Genomic DNA, 20,195 nt, shown 5'->3' with positions numbered 1-20,195 from the left:
ACTTCCTTAGTGACAATAGTTCTGTGATAATACGGCCATTGAATAACATTGACCTTTGCATGTGTTTGTTCGTGTATATGCACATATGTGTTTAGGTGGGCATTTGAGTTCATTTGAAAAATATAATCTGAAATACATAGAAGTACATACATTGAAAATCTACTGGACCTTGTAGGTACTATATTCTGTCTCACATTAGAGTGTCTTTTAGTGGATCTAAGCTTCAATTCCACATGTGATCTTTGTTAATAAATAGTAAAATTAAGAGAAGTGTTTGTGGTATGAACTGTGAATAATGAGCTCTCTTGGTTAGAACATGCTACTAACACGGCCAGAAACCTACATTTGATGTATCTGAGTATCAAGTCACAATGTTTTCTGCTAATTTCACACATTTTATTGCTCATCCTGTCGTCCTGGGTGTACTTCTCTAAACTGTTAAAATTATTTTGCTAGTTTTTTTTTCCTTGCCAGTTATCATCACAAGGAAGCAAGAAATTTTGTCTAAATGTTATACCAGAATTGAATTCTGCAAGGCATGTATTCTCCAATTGCACCCAGAATGAAGTGAAACTTACACTCATATCACACCAAGGGAAAAGGCCAGCCTTTACAACATCCCCTCCACTATTCCTACCCCAAGCCATTTTTCATTAATCAAATAAAATATCCATTAATGATATTTTTCAAATCATAGCAATCATGTACAATGGAGGTACAAAAGCAGATAAAAAACTAAAACTATGTATGAATTTTTACACCACGTATTTCAAATTCAAGCTGGAGGGCATGGTTTAAGAATGTTTAAGTTCCTGTACTGGGGATGAGAAAATTCTTTATAGTATGGTTCTGGTCATACTGTTTTGGGGCTGGATTGGTAATTATAATACAAGTAATTAAATGGCTTTAACCCAGATTGACGTAGTATTTTTAATGCCAGTAGGAATCAAAGTGGTATGGTCAAATTCAATTCATATGATATTACTGGTAATTGGTTATAATTTTCATTTATTGAAAGCTTTAACTCTATCTATACATTAAAAAATACATCAGTTTTTTATTATATTAATGTAGAAGTTTAATGCACTTATTCGTCTAGTCCCTTGAGTCTGTTTGCTGAAGATAATTGTCCCAGAATCAGTTTTGAGTCTGGAGGAACAATTTATAAGCATGATTAAACTGTGGGGTACCTTTTAAATGTTCATGAATTTCCTAATGGGTTTTCAATTTTCAAATTGTAATCTACAGGATTCTGAAAATACAGAACAGAGGATTCAGTCTCTCATCAACTCATTAAAACATATGGTATATGAATATATATGCCGTTGCCTATTTAAGGTAAGAAACATTGCGTTTTTCACTTATAAAATATTACCTGAACCTTGATTTAATACAGTATTAGGTTAAATTATATTAAATTATACATAATTCTTTACATACTAAAAAGGTATTAAAATTGACATATCTGATATTTTCCCAGAATAAAACTCATTACTAACCAGAATGTCTTACAGCACTTGGGATGTCGTAGGGAGAAAAGTGACAAGTAAAGAAGGGAGAGCAAACCCTGGGTTAGCTGACTTAGCCCTGAACATGTCAGTAGCCACTGAAAGAAGGAACGAGGATGGATTATGTAGGTCATTTTCTAGCCGATGTTTCTCAATCTCAGTACCAGTGACATTTTGTGCCACATAGTTAATTGTTGTGGGGGGCTGTTTTGTGCATTTTAGGATATTTAGTGTCACCTCTGGCCTCTATCTTCTGGTGCCATTAGCCCTCCATTTCCCCGCTGTGACAATCAAAATCATCTCTTGACACTGCTGGATGTCCCCTGGGTTGGGGAACAAAATAATTGTCTATTCTTCGCATTATGAAGTAAACTAACACCTGATCCTGAGTTACGAAATAAATTTGTCATAAGTCTTCAAATTATAGGGGACCCAGAGGAATATACAGTGAAACATATTTTAGAAATTTCTTAATATTATAGAAAACACAGAGGGTTTTCACTTAGGACTTCTTTTTAATGTCAGTCCTTGGGTATAGCTTGAGATATGTTAAAAAAGCACTTTGTAAGGCAGTTAACTAAGTGAGAGGAATAGAGTTATTATGGTCCAATTATATAGGTTTCTTAGAAAATCTTGAAAAAGATATACTTAATATTGTTACTATAGAATAAGATAGTAATTTTTATGATTAGAGTGATTTTGTTGAAGATCTTTACTTCAGACAGAGAATAAACCCTTCAAAGTACCTTTCAGCACTTTGACAAGGGGTGTTATTGGAAATTCAAAGAATTATAGTTGAGGATTTCTGCAGAATTCCTTCTTTACTGAAAACTATGGATATATATTTTTCTTTTATAGGTCTTATAGTTTACTATAATTCTGAAAATCAGCTATTTGGCCTTCAATTTTAACTTGTGTAAAATGAGGAATTGTAAGCAAATAATTGTCAGTAGTTATGATCCTAGATATAAGGATGATATATCAGTAGTTTCATTTGTTATAGATTCATGATATCTTTAAACATTTTTATAATGCATTATCTCATATAAAACTTTGTAAAATTTGATTACCCAAAATTTTAAAATATTTTCAGAAAATGTTTCAAATTTAATGAGCTATATAGAAGAAAACTTTAAACATTCATTTCATCCTCTCCTCTAACTCTTAGTCCTTCATTAGAGTAAACCAGTTCAAGGTTTGATATGTTCCTTATAATCTGTTTCTTCTCTCTTCATATTCATATGTACAAATATATAGATACAGTTTTAAAATTTTTCCTTACATTATAGTTTCTTCTGTAACAACTCTTTTGTGGCAATAGGTCCTGAAGATCTTTACATAAGTATAAATATGTTAACCTTATTATTTTGAGTGGTTGTGTAGCATTCCATAATATAATTATATGCTAGTACTCTACTGGTGGATATTAGATTATTTCTATATTGTTTGTTGTTATGAATGACTGCAGTTCAGTGAACAACCTGTTCAGTTCCTTCACCTTTATGTACATGTACGAGTAAGTAAGCAGTGGCTTTCTTTTCTAGGAGTTTTATGCTTTCAAGTCTTGCATTCATGTCTTTTTTCCCCTCTTTTTTTATTGAAGTATAATTGATTTAGAATATTATATTAGTTTCAGGTGCACAGCATAGTGATTTGATATTTTTATACATTACATGATAAGTCTAGTAACCATCTGTCACCATACAAAGTTATTACAATATTATTGACTATATTCCCTATGCTGTACATTACACCCCCATAACCTATTTTATAACTGGAAGTTTGTACCTCTTAATCTTCCTCATCAATTTCGCTCATCTCCCAACTCTCTCTCCTCAGGCAACCACCAGTTTGTTCTCTGTATCTATGAATCTGTTTCTGTCTTGTTATGTTTGTTTTGTTTTTTAGATTCTACATAAAAGTAAAATCATATGGGGTATTTGTCTTTCTCTGTCTAATTTATTTCACTTAGCATAATACTCTCTAGGTCCGTCCATGTTGTCACAAATGGCAAGATTTCATTACTTTTTTATGGGCAAGTAATATTGCATTGTGTATACACACACACACACACACACACACACACACCACATCTTCTTTATCCATTCATCTTTGGATGGACACTTAGGATGCGTCCATATCTTGGCTATTGTAAATAATGCTGCAGTGAACATAGGGGAGCATACATCTTTTCAAATTAGTGTTTTTGTTCATTTCTTTTGAAAAATACCCCAAAAGTGCAATTGCTAGATCATATGGCAGTTCTATTTTTACGTTTTTTGAAGAACCTCCATACTGTTTTACATAGTGGCTGTACTAATTTACAATCCCACCAACAGCGCACAAGGGTTCCCTTTTCTCCACATCCTTGTTAACCCTTGTTATTTGTTGTCTTTTTGATTATAGCCATTCTGGACAGACGTGAGGTGATATCTCTTTGCAGTTTTAATTTGCATTTCCTTGATGATTAGTGATGTTTAACATCCTTTCATGTGTCTGTTGGTCATTTGTTTGTCTTCTTTGGAAAAATGTCTATTCACGTGATTTGTCCATTTTTAAATAACAATTTACAGTTGTTATGTCTGCTCGTTGGATTGATCCCTTTATCATTATGTAATGTCTTTTTATGTCTCTTGTTACAGTCTTTATTTTAAAGTCTGTTAAATTCTGTTTTAAAGAAAGCTCTGCTTTCTTTTCATTTTCATTTTCATGGAGTTGATTTTTCCATCCGCTCACTTTAGTCTGTGTTTGTCTTTAGTTCTTAAGTGAGTCTCTTATAGGCAGCATATATATGACTCTTGATTTTTTATTCATTCAGCCACTCTGTATCTTTTGATTGGAGCATTTAGTCTATTTACATTTAAAGTAATTATTGGTAGGTATGTACTTATTGCCATTTTAATAATTGTTTTCTGGTTATTTTTATAGTTCATTTTTGTTTCTGTCATCTTATTTTGCCCTCTTCCCTTGTGATTTGATGACTGTATTTAATTTTATGTTTGGATTCTTTTTTTTTGTATGTATCTCTTATAGATTTTTAGTTTGTGGTTACCATGAGATTCATATATAAAAACCTATTTGTGTGTGTGTGTGTGTGTTAGTTTAAGGTTTAAGTTGATGCTCTCTTAAGTTTGAATGCATGCTAACAATCCTGTGTTTTTACTCACCTTCCCCCAATGTTTACTGTTGTTTGTTTGTTTGTTTGTTTACTGTTTTTGACATCATATTTTGTATCTTTTTGTTTTGTGTACCCTGCAACGTTTCTGCTGAAAAGTCAGCTCATTGTCTTATGAAAGTTCCCTTGTGTATAACTAATTGCTTTTCTCTTGCTGCTCATAAGATTCTTTCTTTATCTTTAATTTTTACCACTTTTTAGTAATGTGTCTTTGTTTAGACCTCTTTGGTTTCATCTTGTTTGGGACTCTGTGATTTCTGGACTTGGATGTCTTTTTCCTTTTCAGGTTAGGGACATTATCAGCTATTATTTCTTCAAATAAGTTCTTTGCCTCTTTCTCTCTCTCTTCTCCTTGTGAGACCCCCTATAAAGTGAATGTTAGTATGCTTGATGTTGTCCTTGAGGTCTTTTAAACTATTCTAAAATTTTTAAATTCCTTTTTCTTTTCTTTCTCTTCAGCTTGGGTGATTTCCACTACTCTGTCTTCCAGTTTACTGATTCATTTCATTTTATTATCTAATCTGTTTTGATTGCTTTCTCGTATATTTTTTATGTCAGTTATTGTATTCTTCAGCTCTGTTTAGTTCATCTTTATATTTTTTCACTCTTTGTTAACTTTTTCTCTATGTCCATCCATTCATCTCCTGAGTTTGTTGAGCATCTTCATGATCATTAACTTGAACACTCTATTGGGTAGATTGCTTATCTCCACTTTACTTAGTTCTTCTTCTGGGGCTTTGTCTTTTTCCTTTGTTTCAAACATACTCCTCTGTCTCCTCATTTTGCTGAATTCTCTTTTTATTTCTATGAACTCTAAGTCAAGTATGTTTTCCAATCTTGGAGAATGGTTTATGTGGGAGATGTCTTATGGAGCTTAGCAGCATACCCCCTTCTGCTTACCAGAGCTATATGCTCTAAGGTTGCCCCCTATGTGGGCTGCATGGACCCTTCTATTATGGCGGGGCCAGGTACTGTGGTCATACTAGTCAGCAGCACTGGTCCCTGTTCTAGGTGGCTACCAGGCCCTACTTCATGTATTGACTGCCAGGCCCTGGTGTATGGGGCCATGTCCCAGCATGGCTGGTCACATAGCCTGAGGATCCTGGGGCTGGTGCTGGCCTGCTGATGGGCAGGACCAGGTTCTGGGCTGGCTGGCTGCAGGTCCTGGGGAGGCTGGAGCTCATGCCACCCCACTGGTGGGAGGGGCTGGGGCTGCAGGGCTTGGGGGCTGGGGAGGCTGGGGTTGGTATCGATCTGCTGGTGTGCAGAGCTGGTTCCTGGATTGGCTGGCTGTGGGTCTGGAGTTTCTGGCTCTGGTGCTAGCCCACTGATGGGTGGGTAAGCCCCTGACATTAGTAGGCTGGAGGGAGGACTCCAAAATGGTGCTGCTAGACCAGTCTCCTGGTGGTTGAACCTTATCATTCAACCCTACCCTAACTCTTGGCTGTCTCTTAAACCTTTGTGATTGTTCAAGCAGCCTATTATATTCTTATTATCTCCCTGTAGCTTGAGGGTGTCTCATGACCTGTCAGCATCATATGGAGGAAGTTTATCAGTCAGCAGTAGATTCAGGATGCTTTGAAGCCAGATGCTCAGGGAGCAAATTTTAAAATATGAAAATATATACAGTCCTATGGGACTGCAAGTATAATCCCCACTGGCCATTTGAGCCAGGTGATCTGGTGGTGTCTCCTGATTGGCAGTTGCATAAACGGAGGCTCTAGATACGTGTATAAGCTCTTTTCTAGGAGATACTGGCAAGCTATAGTAAGGCAGAAGGAGAGGGCAAAGACGGCATTCACTGACCTATGATCCCTGAGAGGAGTTCCATAGGCCCCTAGGTATGCGCCAAACCTGAAGCCTGCCTCTCAGGCCAAAGCTCCAGTACAAGCAAATAGGCTTCTTTCACAGAAAGATGTGGGGGTGTGTCATTATGTTGTCTGTGCAGAACCTTGGAGATAGTAGCCTGCCAAGAACTGTCTCTCCAATTGTTAGAGTCCCATGGGACCCAGGAATGCAAGCTCCCTTGGCCTCCAGAGCCATATGATCAAGGGATGGCCCCTTGGCTGTAGCTACAAAAATCAGGGCTCCACAAGTATATAAAGCTCACTTCTGAGAGATACTGGTGCCCTGGAGCATGGCAGAGAGAGAGTGAGAACATGTTGCCTGCTGGCTGTAGGGAGGCAGAGGGGGAACATAAAGATGGCACCCACCAGAAAAAGAAAAAAAAATAAGAAAGGTGGCACCCACTGGCTAGAGCAAGGCTGAGGGAGAGTGCAAATATGGTGCCTGATGCCTGGAGTGAGGCAGAGCATGTGCGGAAAGATGGCACCCACTAGAAAAGGAAAAAACAATGATGGCACCTGTTGGCTAGCAGACGGAGAGTGCAAAGATGGTGTCCGCTAGCCTATGTACCCAGAGAGTGTTCCAGCAAGTTCTTAGACATGTGTATTAGATTAGATGCCTGCCTCTCAGGCCAATGCTTTAATCTACCCAAGTGAAGCTCTTACACTTAAAGTCTGAGCTCCATCGGCTGCCCTGGGGCAGGTGAGTCCAGCATAGGAGCCCTTTTTGAGCTGTTTCTCAGAAGAGTACACTCTTGTGGATATCGTTGTTGTGAGCCCAGTTGATTTGCAAAGCTAGATATTTTGGGAGCTTGTTACTCAGGTGCAGGTCTTTAAAGTTGGGGTGCCTAGTATGGGGTCAAACCCTTCATTCCTCAAGCAGAGGTCTGGCTTTTGAGTTTCCTCCTAACTTTGGGTCACTGTTCCAGGGGTGGGTTTTATGGCAAGACTATCCCAGCCTCTCCCACCCGCTTTGATGTGGTTTTCTTCTCTTTTGCCCAGTGTGTGGTAATTGTTCAGCCAGCCTGTAGGTATTTCTCAGAGGAAATTGTTCCTTCTTTAGCTGTAGACTTGGTGTGTCTATAGGAGGAAGTGAGTTTGGGATCTTCCTGTGTCATTGTCTTGAACCAGAACTCTATATTTCTTAATGGAAGTATAATGGCTGATCCAAGGATATAAACTTATGAAATTTTTTTTGGCATTATCAAATTGCCTTCTAAAAGGTTTTTATTACCAGTTATTATTCCTACACACAGAGTAATTAAGGTATCTTCTTTGCATCCTTGTCAACTCTGGATTTTATCACTGTTTTTAATTTTGTACTTTATAAATATCTTATTTTTCTTTTTTCTACTTACTTTTATTAAGGTTTTTTTATTTTTACCTTCCCCCTTACTTGCCATATTTGTCTATTTGTCATATTTGTCTATTTTCTTTGCACTTTAAAGAATAAGTTTTGCTTTTAGAATAAGTCTATGTTAATTAATGTTTTAATATTTTCTTTTTTAATCATTGATTTATTTTTTGATCTCTGTATTACTTAATTTGCATTGTTCATTTTTTATCTTAAACTGGAACTCCCTACCCAATAAATAATTGCCCATCCCTCATCCCCCCCATCCCCTGGGAACCACCATTCTGATTTCTGTCTCTATGAATCTGACTACTCTTGGTACCTCATATAAGTGGAGTCATATAAGTGTTTGTCCTCTGCTTATTCACTTAGCATAATGTTTTCAAAGTTCATGCATGTTGTCAATGTGTGATTTAAAGTGCCCATTCTGTCCCCCTTCCTCCCTGAAACTCTTTGCCCCCCTCCCGCCCCGCCAAGTTCAGGAATCCACAGTGCTCTCTTAGGAGTTGGCCCTTGTGTCTCTCTTCTCTCTTCATTCCTGTGGAGAAGGGCTTTTCCTAGAGACTCTGCCATCCTCATTCACTTAGTGATTCATCTCAGAGCCAGAGACAAATGAAATGGAATTTCATTCCCAGCAAGGCTGGTCCTAAAGTCTGTGCTCATAAACTTGCTTTACAGTAATCTGTATACTTTGAATTTTTGTGCTCTGCCCACTCTGTTTCTCCCACCTATGCCAGAAGCATTGCTCCAGTGGACCAAGGGGCCCAAGCCTGAGGGACGGCCCCAGGATGTTCTGTGCCTGTGTGGTGGTTGGAGTGGTGACAGCAAGGGGGTACAGTTTAAACATGGAATTGCGTTTTTATTACTTGATTGCTGCTGCTGCTGTTACCAAGGGAGTAAGGGGGCTCCTGGTACAGCTGCTTCTGACTGCAGTTCATGCTTTACTATCTATCCCTAGGAGGGAGTTTGAAACAATAAAAGGGCAGTTGAGGAGGTAGAGAGCGGCAGCACCTGTACCACCCTGCCACCAGACTTAGCAAGTCTGAATGTAGCTTTAATCTTTTTTATTTTCTAGTGAATAAATTATATGTTCTTATTTTATTTTCAGTGATACATTATACTTACTGATGAGATTTAAATCCTTTTGTCATATTTTAATAATGTAATTAGAGAAGGATATGGTAAGCATTTCAGTACCAAGATGATTTAATGTACAGTATCAGTGAAGTTTAGTGAGCATTACTTCTTTTTCGCAGAAAAGTTTAAAAATATAATAAAGTAAATGTTTAAAGTGACTGATAATCCCAGAGGGTTACTTCTTTTATGTCACTTTACCTTTTAAAAGTATATTTAAGGTAGGCTAAAGCCAGCACTTTCCTGCACTAGGAGAGGGGTTGTAGGCTTACCATCCCAACATTTTAGTACCCAACTGGAATTTTTCATTGCCTATCTTGAGTAATACTTTTCTATTGTGAAAAGTTGAAATTATTTTTAAAAAATGCTATAGTTTATAATTCTTAAGACTTTTTGTTTTCTTTTAACATCTTTATTGGAGTAGAATTGTTTTACAATGGTGTGTTAGTTTCTGTTTTATAACAAAATGAATCAGCTATACATATACATATATCCCCATATCTCCTCCTCTTGCATCTCCCTCTCACCCTCCCTATCCCCCACCCCAGGTGGTCACAAAGCACCGAGCTGATCTCCCTGTGCTATGTGGCTGCTTCCCACTACGTATCTGTTTCACATCTGGTAGTATATAAGAGTCCATGCCACTCTCTCACTTCATCCCAGCTTACGCTTCCCCTTGCCCGTGTCCTTAAGTCCATTCTCTATGCCTGCATCTTTATTTCTGTCCTGCCCCTAGGCTCTTCAGAAACATTTTTTTTTTTTTTAGATTCCATATATATGTGTTAGCATATGGTATTTGTTTTTCTCTGACTTACTTCACTCTATATGACAGATTCTAGGTCCATCCATCTCACTACAAGTAACTCAATTTCGTTTCTTTTTATGGCTAAGTAATATTCCATTGTCTATATGGCCACATCTTCATTATCCATGCATCTGTCTATGGACACATAGGCTGCTTCCATCTCCTGGCTATTGTAAATAGAGCTGCAACGAACATTGTGGTACATGACTCTTTTTTTTTTTTTTTTTTTTTTTTTTTTGAGGGAGAGAGAAAGTTTTATTGTCTAAAGCCACTAAGATTTAGGATTTGTTACAGGAGCTAACACTACTTGCCTTAACTAACAGAGATAATGTGTGTTTTTTTTTTTTTACATCTTTATTGGAGTATAATTGCTTTAGAATGGTGTGTTAGTTTCTGCTTTATAACAAAGTGAATCAGTTATACATATGTTCCCATATCTCCTCCCTCTTGCGTCTCCCTCCCTCTCACCCTCCCTATCCCACCCCTCTAGGTGGCCACAAAGCACCGAGCTGATCTCCCTGTGCTATGTGGCTGCTTCCCACTAGCTGTCTATTTTACGTTTGATAGCGTATATATGTCCATGCCACTCTCTCGCTTTGTCACAGCTTACCTTTCCCCCTTCCCATTTCCTCAAGTCCATTCTCTAGTAGGTCTGTGTCTTTATTCCTGTCTTACCCCTAGGTTCTTCATGACATTTTTTTTTTCTTAAATTCCATATATATGTGTTAGCATACGGTATTTCTCTTTCTCTTTCTGACTTACTTCACTCTGTATGACAGACTCTAGGTCCATCCACCTCATTAGAAATAGCTCAATTTCGTTTCTTTTTATGGCTGAGTAATAGTCCATTGTATATACGTGCCACATCTTCTTTATCCAGTCATCCGATGATGGACGCTTAGGTTGTTTCCATCTCCAGGCTATTGTAAATAGAGCTGCAATGAACATTTTGGTACATGACTCTTATTGAATTATGTTTTTCTCAGGGTATATGCCCAGTAGTAGGATTGCTGGGTCATATGGTAGTTCTATTTGTAGTTTTTTAAGGAACCTCCATACTGTTCTCCATAGTGCCTGTACCAGTTCACATTCCCACCAGCAGTGCAAGAGTGTTCCTTTTCTCCACACCCTCTCCAGCATTTATTGCTTCTAGATTTTTTGATGATGGCCATTCTGACTGGTGTGAGATGATATCTCATTGTAGTTTTGATTTGCATTTCTCTAATGATTAATGATGTTGAGCATTCTTTCATGTGTTTGTTGGCAGTCTGTATATCTTCTTTGGAGAAATGTCTATTTAGGTCTTCTGACCATTTTTGGATTGTTTTTTTTTTTTGTTTTTATATTAAGCTGCATGAGCTGCTTGTAAATTTTGGGGGTTAATCCTTTGTCAGTTGCTTCATTTGCAAATATTTTCTCCCATTCTGAGGGTTGTCTTTTCATCTTGTTTATGGTTTCCTTTGCTGTTACAAAAGCTTTTCAGGTTCATTAGGTCCGATTTGTTTATTTTTGTTTTTATTTCCATTTCTCTAGGAGGTGGGTCATAAAGGATCTTGCTGTGATTTATTTCATACAGTGTTCTGCCTAAGGTTTCCTCTAAGAGTTTTATAGTGTCTGGCCTTATATTTAGATCTCTAATCCATTTTGAGTTTATTTTTGTGTATGGTGTTAGGGAGTGTTCTAGTTTCATTCTTTTACATGTAGCTGTCCAGTTTTCCCAGCACCATGTATTGAAGAGGCTGTCTTTTCTCCATTGTATATTCTTACCTCCTTTATCAAAGATACGGTGACTATATGTGCGTGGGTTTATCTCTGGGCTTTCTATCCTGTTCCATTGATCTATATTTCTGTTTTTGTGCCAGTACCATACTGTCTTGATTGCTGTAGCTTTGTAGTATAGTCTAAAGACAGGGAGCCTGATTCCTCCAGCTTGGTTTTTCTTTCTCAAGATTGCTTCGGCTATTCGGGGTCTTTCGTGTTTCCATACAAATTGTGAAACCTTTTGTTCTAGTTCTGTGAATAATGCCATTGGTAGTTTGATAGGGATTGCATTGAATCTATAGATTGCTTTGGGTAGTAGAGTCATTTTCACAATATTGATTCTTCCAATCCAAGAACATGTTATATCTCTCCATCTGTTTGTATCATCTTTAATTTCTTTCATCAGTGTCTTATAATTTTCTGCATACAGGTCTTTTGTCTCCTTAGGTAGGTTTATTCCTAGGTATTTTATTTTTTCTGTTGCAGTGGCAAATGGGAGTGTTTTCTTGATTTCAGTTTCAGATTTTTCATCATTAGTGTATAGGAATACAAGAGATATCTGTGCATTAACTTTGTATCCTGCTACTTTGCTAAATTTGTTGATTAGCTCTAGTAGTTTTCTCGTAGCATCTTTAGAATTCTCTATATAGTATCATGTCATCTGCAAACATTGACAGTTTTACTTCTTCTTTTTTCCAAATTGGATTCATTTTATTTCTTTTTCTTCTCTGATCGCTGTGGCTAAAACTTCCAAAACTGTGTTGAATAATAGTGCTGAGAGTCGACAACCTTGTCTTGTTCCTGATCTTAGTGGTAATGGTTTCAGTTTTTCACCATTGAGAATGATGTTGGCTGTGGGTTTGTCATATATGGCCTTTATTATGTTGAGGTAAGTTCCCACTCTGCCTACTTTCTAGAGAGTTTTTATCGTAAATGGCTGTTGAATTTTGTTGAAAGCTTACTCTGCATCTATTGAGATGATCATATCGTTTTTTCTCCTTCAGTTTGTTAGTATGGTTTATCACATTGATTTGTGTATATTGAAGACTCCTTTCATTTCTGGGATAAACCCCACTTGATCATGGTGTATGATCCATTTAATGTGCTGTTGGATTCTGTTTGCTAATATTTTGTTGAGGATTTTTGCATCTATGTTCATTAGTGATATTGGCCTGTAGTTTTCTTTCTTTGTGACATCTTGGTCTAGTTTTGGTGTCAGGGTGATGGTGGCCTTGTAGAATGAGTTTGGGAGTGTTCCTCCATCTGCTATATTTTGGAGGAGTTTGAGAAGGATAGGTGTTAGCTCTTCTCTAAATGTTTGATAGAATTCGCCTGTGAAGCCATCTGGTCCTGGGCTTTTGTTTGCTGGAAGATTCTTTTTCACAGTCTCAATTTCAGTGCTTGTGAATGGTCTGTTTATATTTTCTGTTTCTTCCTGGTTCAGTCTTGGAAGGTTGTGCTTTTCTAAGAATTTGTCCATTTCTTCCAGGTTTTCCATTATATTGGCATATAGTTGCTTGTAGTAATCTGTCATGATCCTCTGTGTTTCTGCCGTGCCAGTTGTTACTTCTCCTTTTTCATGTCTAATTCTGTTGATTTGAGTCTACCCTCTTTTTTCTTGATGAGTCTGTCTAATGGTTTATCAATTTTGTTTATCTTCTCAAAGAGCATGCTTTTAGTGTTATTGATCTTTGCTATTGTTTCCTTTGTTTCTGTTTATTATTATTTCTGATCTGATCTTTATGATTTCTTTACTTCTGTGGAGTTTTTTTTTTTCTTCTTTCTCTAATTGCTTTAGATGTAAGGTTATGTTGTTTATTTGAGATGTTTCTTGTTTCTTGAGGTAGGATTGTATTGCTATAATCTTCCCTCTTAGAACTGCTTTTGCTTCATCCCACAGGTTTTGGGTGGTTGTGCTTTCATTGTCATTTGTTTCTAGGTATTTTTTAAATTTCCTCTTTGATTTCTTTAGTGATCTCTTGGTTATTAAGTAGTGTATTGTTTAGCCTCCATGTGTTTGTATTTTTTACAGATTTTTTCTGTAATTGATATCTAGTCTCACAGCGTTGTGGTCAGAAAAGATACTTGATACTATTTCAATTTTCTTAAATTTATCAAGGCTTGATTTGTGACCCAAGATATCATCTATCTTGGAGAATGTTCCATGAGCACTTGAGAAGAAAGTGTATTCTGTGTTTTAGATGGAATGTCCTATAAATACCAATTAAGTCCATCTTGTTTAGTGTATTATTTAAAGCTTTTGTTTCCTTATTTAATTTCATTTTGGATGATCTGTCCATTGGCGATAGCAGTGTGTTAAAGTCCCCTCCTCTGGGGATTTTCCCTTTTATAGCTGTTACCATTTGCCTCATGTATTGAGGTGCTCCTATGTTGGATGCATAAATATTTACAGTTGTTATATCTTTTTCTTAGATTGATCCCTTGATAATTATGTAGTGTCCTTCTTTGTCTCTTGTAATAGTCATTATTTTAAAGTCTATTTTATCTGATATGAGAATTGCTACTCCAGCTTTCTTTTGATTTGCATTTGCATGGAATATCTTTTTTCATCCCCTCACTTTCAGTATGTTTGTGTCCATAGGTCTGAAGTGGGTCTCTTGTAGACAGCACATATGCGGGTCTTGTTTTTGTTTCCATTCAGCCAGTCTGTGTCTTTTGGTTGGAGCATTTAATCCTTTTACATTTAAGGTAATTATTGATATGTATGTTCCTGTTACCATTTTCTTAATTGTTTTGGGTGTGCCATTGTAGTTCTTTTTCTTCTCTTGTATTCCCTGCCTAGAGAATTTCCTTTAGCATTTGTTTTAAAGCTGTTTTGGTGATGCTGTGTTCTCTTAGCTTTCGCTTGTCTGTAGAGGTTTTACTTTCTCCATCGAATCTGAATGAGATCCTTGCTGTGTAGAGTAGTCTCGTTTGTAAGTTCTTCCCTTTCATTGCTTTAAAAATGTCTTGCTACTCCCTTCTGACTTGCAGAGTTTTTGCTGAAGGATCAGCTGTTAACCTTATGGAGATTCCCTTGTATGTTATTTCTTGGTTTTCCCTTGCTGCTTTTAATATTTTTTCTTTGTGTTTAATTTTTGATAGTTTGATTAATATGTGTCTTGGTGTGTTTCTCCTTGTATTTTTCCTGTATGGGACTCTCTGTGCTTCCTGAACTTGACCTTTTCCTATCCCATATTAGGGAAATTTTCAACTATAATCACTTCAAATATTTTCTCAGTCCCTTTCTTTTTCTCTTTTTCTTCTTTGCGACCCCAGTAATTCAAATGCGGGTGCAATTAATATTGTCCTGTAGGTCTCTAAGACTGTCCTCAATTCTTTTCATTCTTTTTTCTTTATTCTTTATTCTGCTCTATGGTAGTTATTTCCACTATTTTATCTTCCAGGTCACTTATCCGTTCTTCTGCCTCAGTAATTCTGCTATTGATCTATTCTAGAGAATTTTTAATTTCATTTATTGTGTTGTTCATCGTTGCTTGTTTCATCTCTAGTTCTTCTAGGTCCTTGTTAAATGTTTCTTGTATTTTCTTCATTCTATTTCCAAGATTCTGGATCATCTTTACTATCATTACTCTGAATTCTTTTTCAGGCCTATTTCTTCTTCATCTGTTTGGTCTAGTGGGATTTTACCTTGCTCTTTCACCTGCTATGTGTTTCTCTGTCTTCGCATTTTGCTTAACTTACTGTGTTTGGGGTCTCCTTTTCGCAGGCTGCAGGTTCGTAGTTCCTGTTGTTTTGGTGTCTTCCTCCAGTGGCTAAGGTTGGTTCAGTGGGTTGTGTAGGCTTCCTGGTGGAGGAGACTAGTGCCTGTGTTCGGTGGATGAGACTGGATCTTGTCTTTCTGCTGGGCAAAACCGCATCTGGTGGTGTGTTTTGGCATGTCTGTGACCTTTTTATGATTTTAGGCAGCTTTCTGCTAATGGGTGGGGTTGTATTCCTGTCTTGCTAGTTGTTTGGTGTAGGTGTCAAGCACTGTAGGTTGCTGGTCGTTGAGATGGTGATCTCTGGGAGAGCTTTTGCCGTTTGATATTACTTGGAGCCAGGAGGTCTCTGGTAGACCAGTGTCTTGAACTCGGCTCTCCCACCTCAGAGGCACAGGCCTGACACCCGGCTGGAGCACCAATACCCTGTCAGTCACATGGCTCAGAAGAAAAGGGAGAAAAAAAGAAAGAAAGAAAGAAAATATAAAATAATAAAATAGCATAAAGTTATTAGAATAAAATATAATTATTAAAAAAGTTAAAAAGTTGTAAAAAAAAAAAAAGAGAGAAAAAAGGAAAAAAAGAAAGAAAGAAAGAAAGAAAAGAGCAACCAAACCAAAAACAATTCTACCAATCAGAACAAGTGCTAAAAGCTATGCTAAAAAATAAAAAAAAAATGGACAGACAGAACCCTAGGACAAATGGTAAAAGCAAAGCTATACAGGCAAAAGTCACACAAAGAAGCATGTACATATACACTCACAAAAAGAGGAAAAGGAAAAAAAAAAAAAAAATATATATATATATATATATATATATATAAAAAGGAATAGAGCAACCAAATCAATAAACAAATCTACCAATGATAATAAACTCTAAATACTAAACAAATATAAAGCATGACGTTGCAACAGCCTGAGGCCCGCCGTTTGTTCTCCTGGGGATGTTGTCCCTGCATCACGTGACCCTGGCAGTGGTGGGCTGCACAGGCTCTGGGGAGGGGAGGTGTGGATAGTGACCTGTGCTTGCACACAGGTTTCTTGGTGGGTGCAGCAGCAGCGTTTGCATTTCATGCCTGTCTGTGGTGTCCACGCTGATAGCTGTGGCTTTTGCACATCTCTGGAGCTTGTTTAGGCGGTGCTCTGAATCCCTTCTCTTCACGCACCCCGAAACAATGGTCTCTTGCCTCTTAGGCAGGTCCATACTTTTTCTTGGACACCCTCCTGGCTAGCTGTAGTGCACTAGCCCCATTCAGGCTGTGTTCACGCAGCCAACCCCAGTCCTCTCCCTGGGATCTGACCTCCGAAGCCCGAGCCTCAGCTCCCAGCCCCGACCCGTCCCAGCGGGTGAGCAGACAAACCTCTCAGCCTGGTGAGTTCTGGTCGGCACCGATCCCCTGTGCGGGAATCTTTCCGCTTTGCCCTCTGCACCCTTATTGCTGCATGGCTCCAAAGCTTCCCCACCAGCACCCCCCCCCCCCCCGTCTCTGCCAGTGAAGGGGCTTTGTAGTGTGTGGAAACTTTTCCTCCTTCACAGCTCCTTCCCAGAGGTGCAGGTCCTGTCCCTATTGTTTTTGTCTCTGTTTTTTTTTTTTTTTTCTTTTGCCTTACGCAGGTACATGGGGAGTTTTTTGACTTTTGGGAAGTCTGAGGTCTTCTGCCAGCATTCAGTAGGTGTTCTGTAGGAGTTGTTCCACATATAGTTTTATTTCTGATGTATTTGTGTGGAGGAAGGTGATTTCCACATCTTACTCCTCTGCCATCTTGAAGGTCTCTTAAGACATGTTTTTAATTGATAATGGAATATCTGTTTTGTAAAATTTGTATTTCTATAGGAGTGATATTAAATCTATTCATCTTGAATTCAGCATTCCATAGAGTTTCAGTGGTGAATAAAAATTCAGAAAGCACATTAATTGTAAAACTGAGGTGCATTTCTCAAGATTTAGCACTCTAACCTTACTTAGGATGGAACCAATTTTATATTTTAGTGAAAGGTTTTCGGTTTTTAGCAGTCAGCGTTACGTTAAACTGACTGCCAGAGCTTCTCTAATGCTGGTTTTGCTGTTGTGTTAGTGAGAGCAGTATGACAACAATAGACTCTTGAAATAGAGAGAGAAGTATTAGTATTCACATCACATTGAACTGAAAGCATCTTGACCTGGAACAGAAAAATGATTGACTTGTTTTATATCAGAAAATTTAGACTTTTAATGAACTAAACCAAATGGGGAAAATTGTCTAGTACTTTCAGTTTAGATTATTAGCTATATCATTCTTTTTATTCATGAGTTCAAAAGTGTTTATTTCAGTAACGTAAGTACCTTAGACAATGATAGGATAAGTAGCACATTTGGTTTCCCCAAACTTATGATGATTATAGTAAACCTATGTACAAGTTAGTACCTTTACATATCATTTCTTCATCACAGTTTATTGTTTCAAATAGATACAAAATAATGGAATTTGTTAGCGTATTAAATAATTTCCAACTATATTGGGCGAGTACAGAAACGGGTTAAAGAAAATGTTGTGAGACCATATGATTCTTATTGTTTCCCCTTATGGAAGTATTGTCTAAAAGATTTGAAATGGTATAGGAAGAATGTCTGGTTATGTATAAATAGAAGTTTTTCATGCAAAGTCCTTCTAAGCTTTATGCCTATGCAGCTCACCTTGCCTCTTTCTTCAAATGAATTTGCTAGTTGATTGATTAAAATTCAGATGAATATTATGTTTTACAAATAAAATAATTATAGCATCTCATGATTGTATTTATCTTACATCTCATTTAATTTGAATTATGGTATTTTTCCTATCAAAATGTGTTTTCTTATAATAAAAACATGGAAGTTCTCTGGTTGGGTGTTTAGAAATTTTATAAACTGTGGTTATTAAAATGAATCTTGGTAATTTAGATAATTTTCTTCTGCTTTGATAACTTTGAAACTTTTAGTATTGTATCTAACCCTTTAGAGTTTCTGGAAGTATAGGTAAATGTGCATGGAATTCTTTTTTAAAATGTATGATTTAGCTTCAAGCACAAGTGTGAGTGCCTAAGTTCTATCCTATATCAACTTCTTTGAGATTAAAACAAGATTTTTCTTCATATGGTAACATCTACTTAGACTTTTCATTAAACATATTTGAAAGCAATGAATATTATAGGGTAGAAAAAATGAATGAATTATAGTTTCTACTGCTTCTTAGTCTCTGAGATTTGTGGGATTTATGGAATATTTTTGAAATAAATTTCCTTTCCAATATTACGTACTATATCTTTTTACTGTAAAGCAGATAGTTACTATCTGTCACCTTTTAAGACTTACAGTGTTCTAGGCACTAAGTGCTTTAACACATTGTTAATTAATTCCCACAACAATTCTATTATATAAAGGAAGAAGCCGAGATTTAGAGCTTTAACCTTTCTCTAGGTTACTCAGATGTAGTGGGTGTTGGAGCTAGAATTCAAACCCATTTTGCATGATGCCAAATACGTCTTGGTAATAGAATGTGGTTAAAACAAACCATTACGTTTGGAAATGTGAACTTCTTATCAGGTATAAAGTTGACTTTAAGATTCTCTCATATTGTATTAATCCTTCTCTAATAGTCTCACTCTTTTTGAATTTTTACTAGAGTATGATGTATGTGTGATGGCATGGTATGGAATATGTGGCTGACATACACCATCCAGTGGTCTACTGTCTCTTACTGTTTTTCTTCATTCAGCTAGTTAATTATGTAGATAATCAGCTGAAATTTTGTTTATTATGTTCTCTTGATATTAAATTATTTTGTAACAGAACCCAAGCATACTGAAATAAATTGAACTTAAAACACCCAAATTTTCCAACTCATAAGCTCGGAAGATCAAGGATATTATAGGTCCAAAATGTTTTCTAAACTCTGGTTATTGACAAGTTTTTTTTGAAACAAATATTCAGATAATCCTTAAGCTTAATTAGTTCATTCTTGATTTTACCTCAGGGTAATTGGGAATGTGTCCTCTGTCTCTCAGTAAACTATAATTTTATGTTTATTCTTGAATTATCATTGTTCCTCATTATAAAATCATTGTTAAATTCTTATGGCTAAAGGAATTCATTGGTACAGCTAGGCAACCGGACAGCTACCATAAACAGCTTTCTTCTGCCATCTCCCAGTTGGAAAATCATAGAAGATGATCCTGGTTTGCCTGGCTTAGGTCATATGGCATCCCTTGTACCATTATCTGTGGCACGATATATTGAGATTGGGCCAACTTGATTATAGGCTTATCCCTAAGGTCAGGATGTCTTCTGTGACTAGAAAACAAAGAAAAGGATGACCACCATTACCCATTTATTGACTACATAGTATGTGCCTATTTTTTGCCAACATTTTAGAGCTTGGCTCAGTAATAATCAATAAAATAGTTCATTGACTCCAGTGGATAATCTGGGGCTCAGAGAGTTGTAGAGCCTTCTCTTCTCTCCACTAACACTAGAGACTACATTACTCTTCCTTAGTGCAAAGAAAGAAATGGCTAAATAAATGTATAAAATGTATTAAAAGTGTGCATTATATGTGTGTAAAAAAGAATTAACTGTATTATTAAGTGATAAAGCCTTCAAAGTAATACATTTATTGTCTTGTTTATCTTAATCATTATTTCTTTACCTTAGCTGAGGGATGCTATTATAATCATTTACAATATTTGTTAGTGTGTAAAATAAGCAACTTACTGCCTTATAGAGCTAGCTACTGTTCAATCCCAAACCTGAATTCCTTTTTTTAATATTCTCTTTTTTTATATTTACTTATTTATTTTTTGGATGCGTTGGGTCTTAATTGTGGCATGCAGGATCTTTCATTGTGGAGAGTGGGCTCTTCAGTGCAGTGCACAGGCTT

General features: G+C 36.8%; 1 protein-coding gene across 5 annotated transcripts in view; it reads left to right on the top strand.

The window, feature by feature from the left end:
- Positions 1 to 20,195, top strand: part of DYNC2H1 (dynein cytoplasmic 2 heavy chain 1) — a 369,486-nt gene that overhangs the window by 178,729 nt on the left and 170,562 nt on the right. For all 5 annotated transcript variants that reach the window (XM_073808267.1, XM_073808266.1, XM_073808265.1 and 2 more), the window contains one exon: positions 1,249 to 1,338. In XM_073808267.1, the coding sequence (XP_073664368.1) occupies positions 1,249 to 1,338 (90 nt within the window). The remainder of the gene's footprint in view (positions 1 to 1,248; positions 1,339 to 20,195) is intronic.

The sequence above is a fragment of the Tursiops truncatus genome, chromosome 8 (genome assembly GCF_011762595.2).
Source record: "Tursiops truncatus isolate mTurTru1 chromosome 8, mTurTru1.mat.Y, whole genome shotgun sequence".
In the NCBI taxonomy this organism is placed as follows: domain Eukaryota; kingdom Metazoa; phylum Chordata; class Mammalia; order Artiodactyla; family Delphinidae; genus Tursiops; species Tursiops truncatus.
Note: the sequence above shows the minus strand (reverse complement) of the source record. Positions and strands in the feature narration are given on the sequence as shown.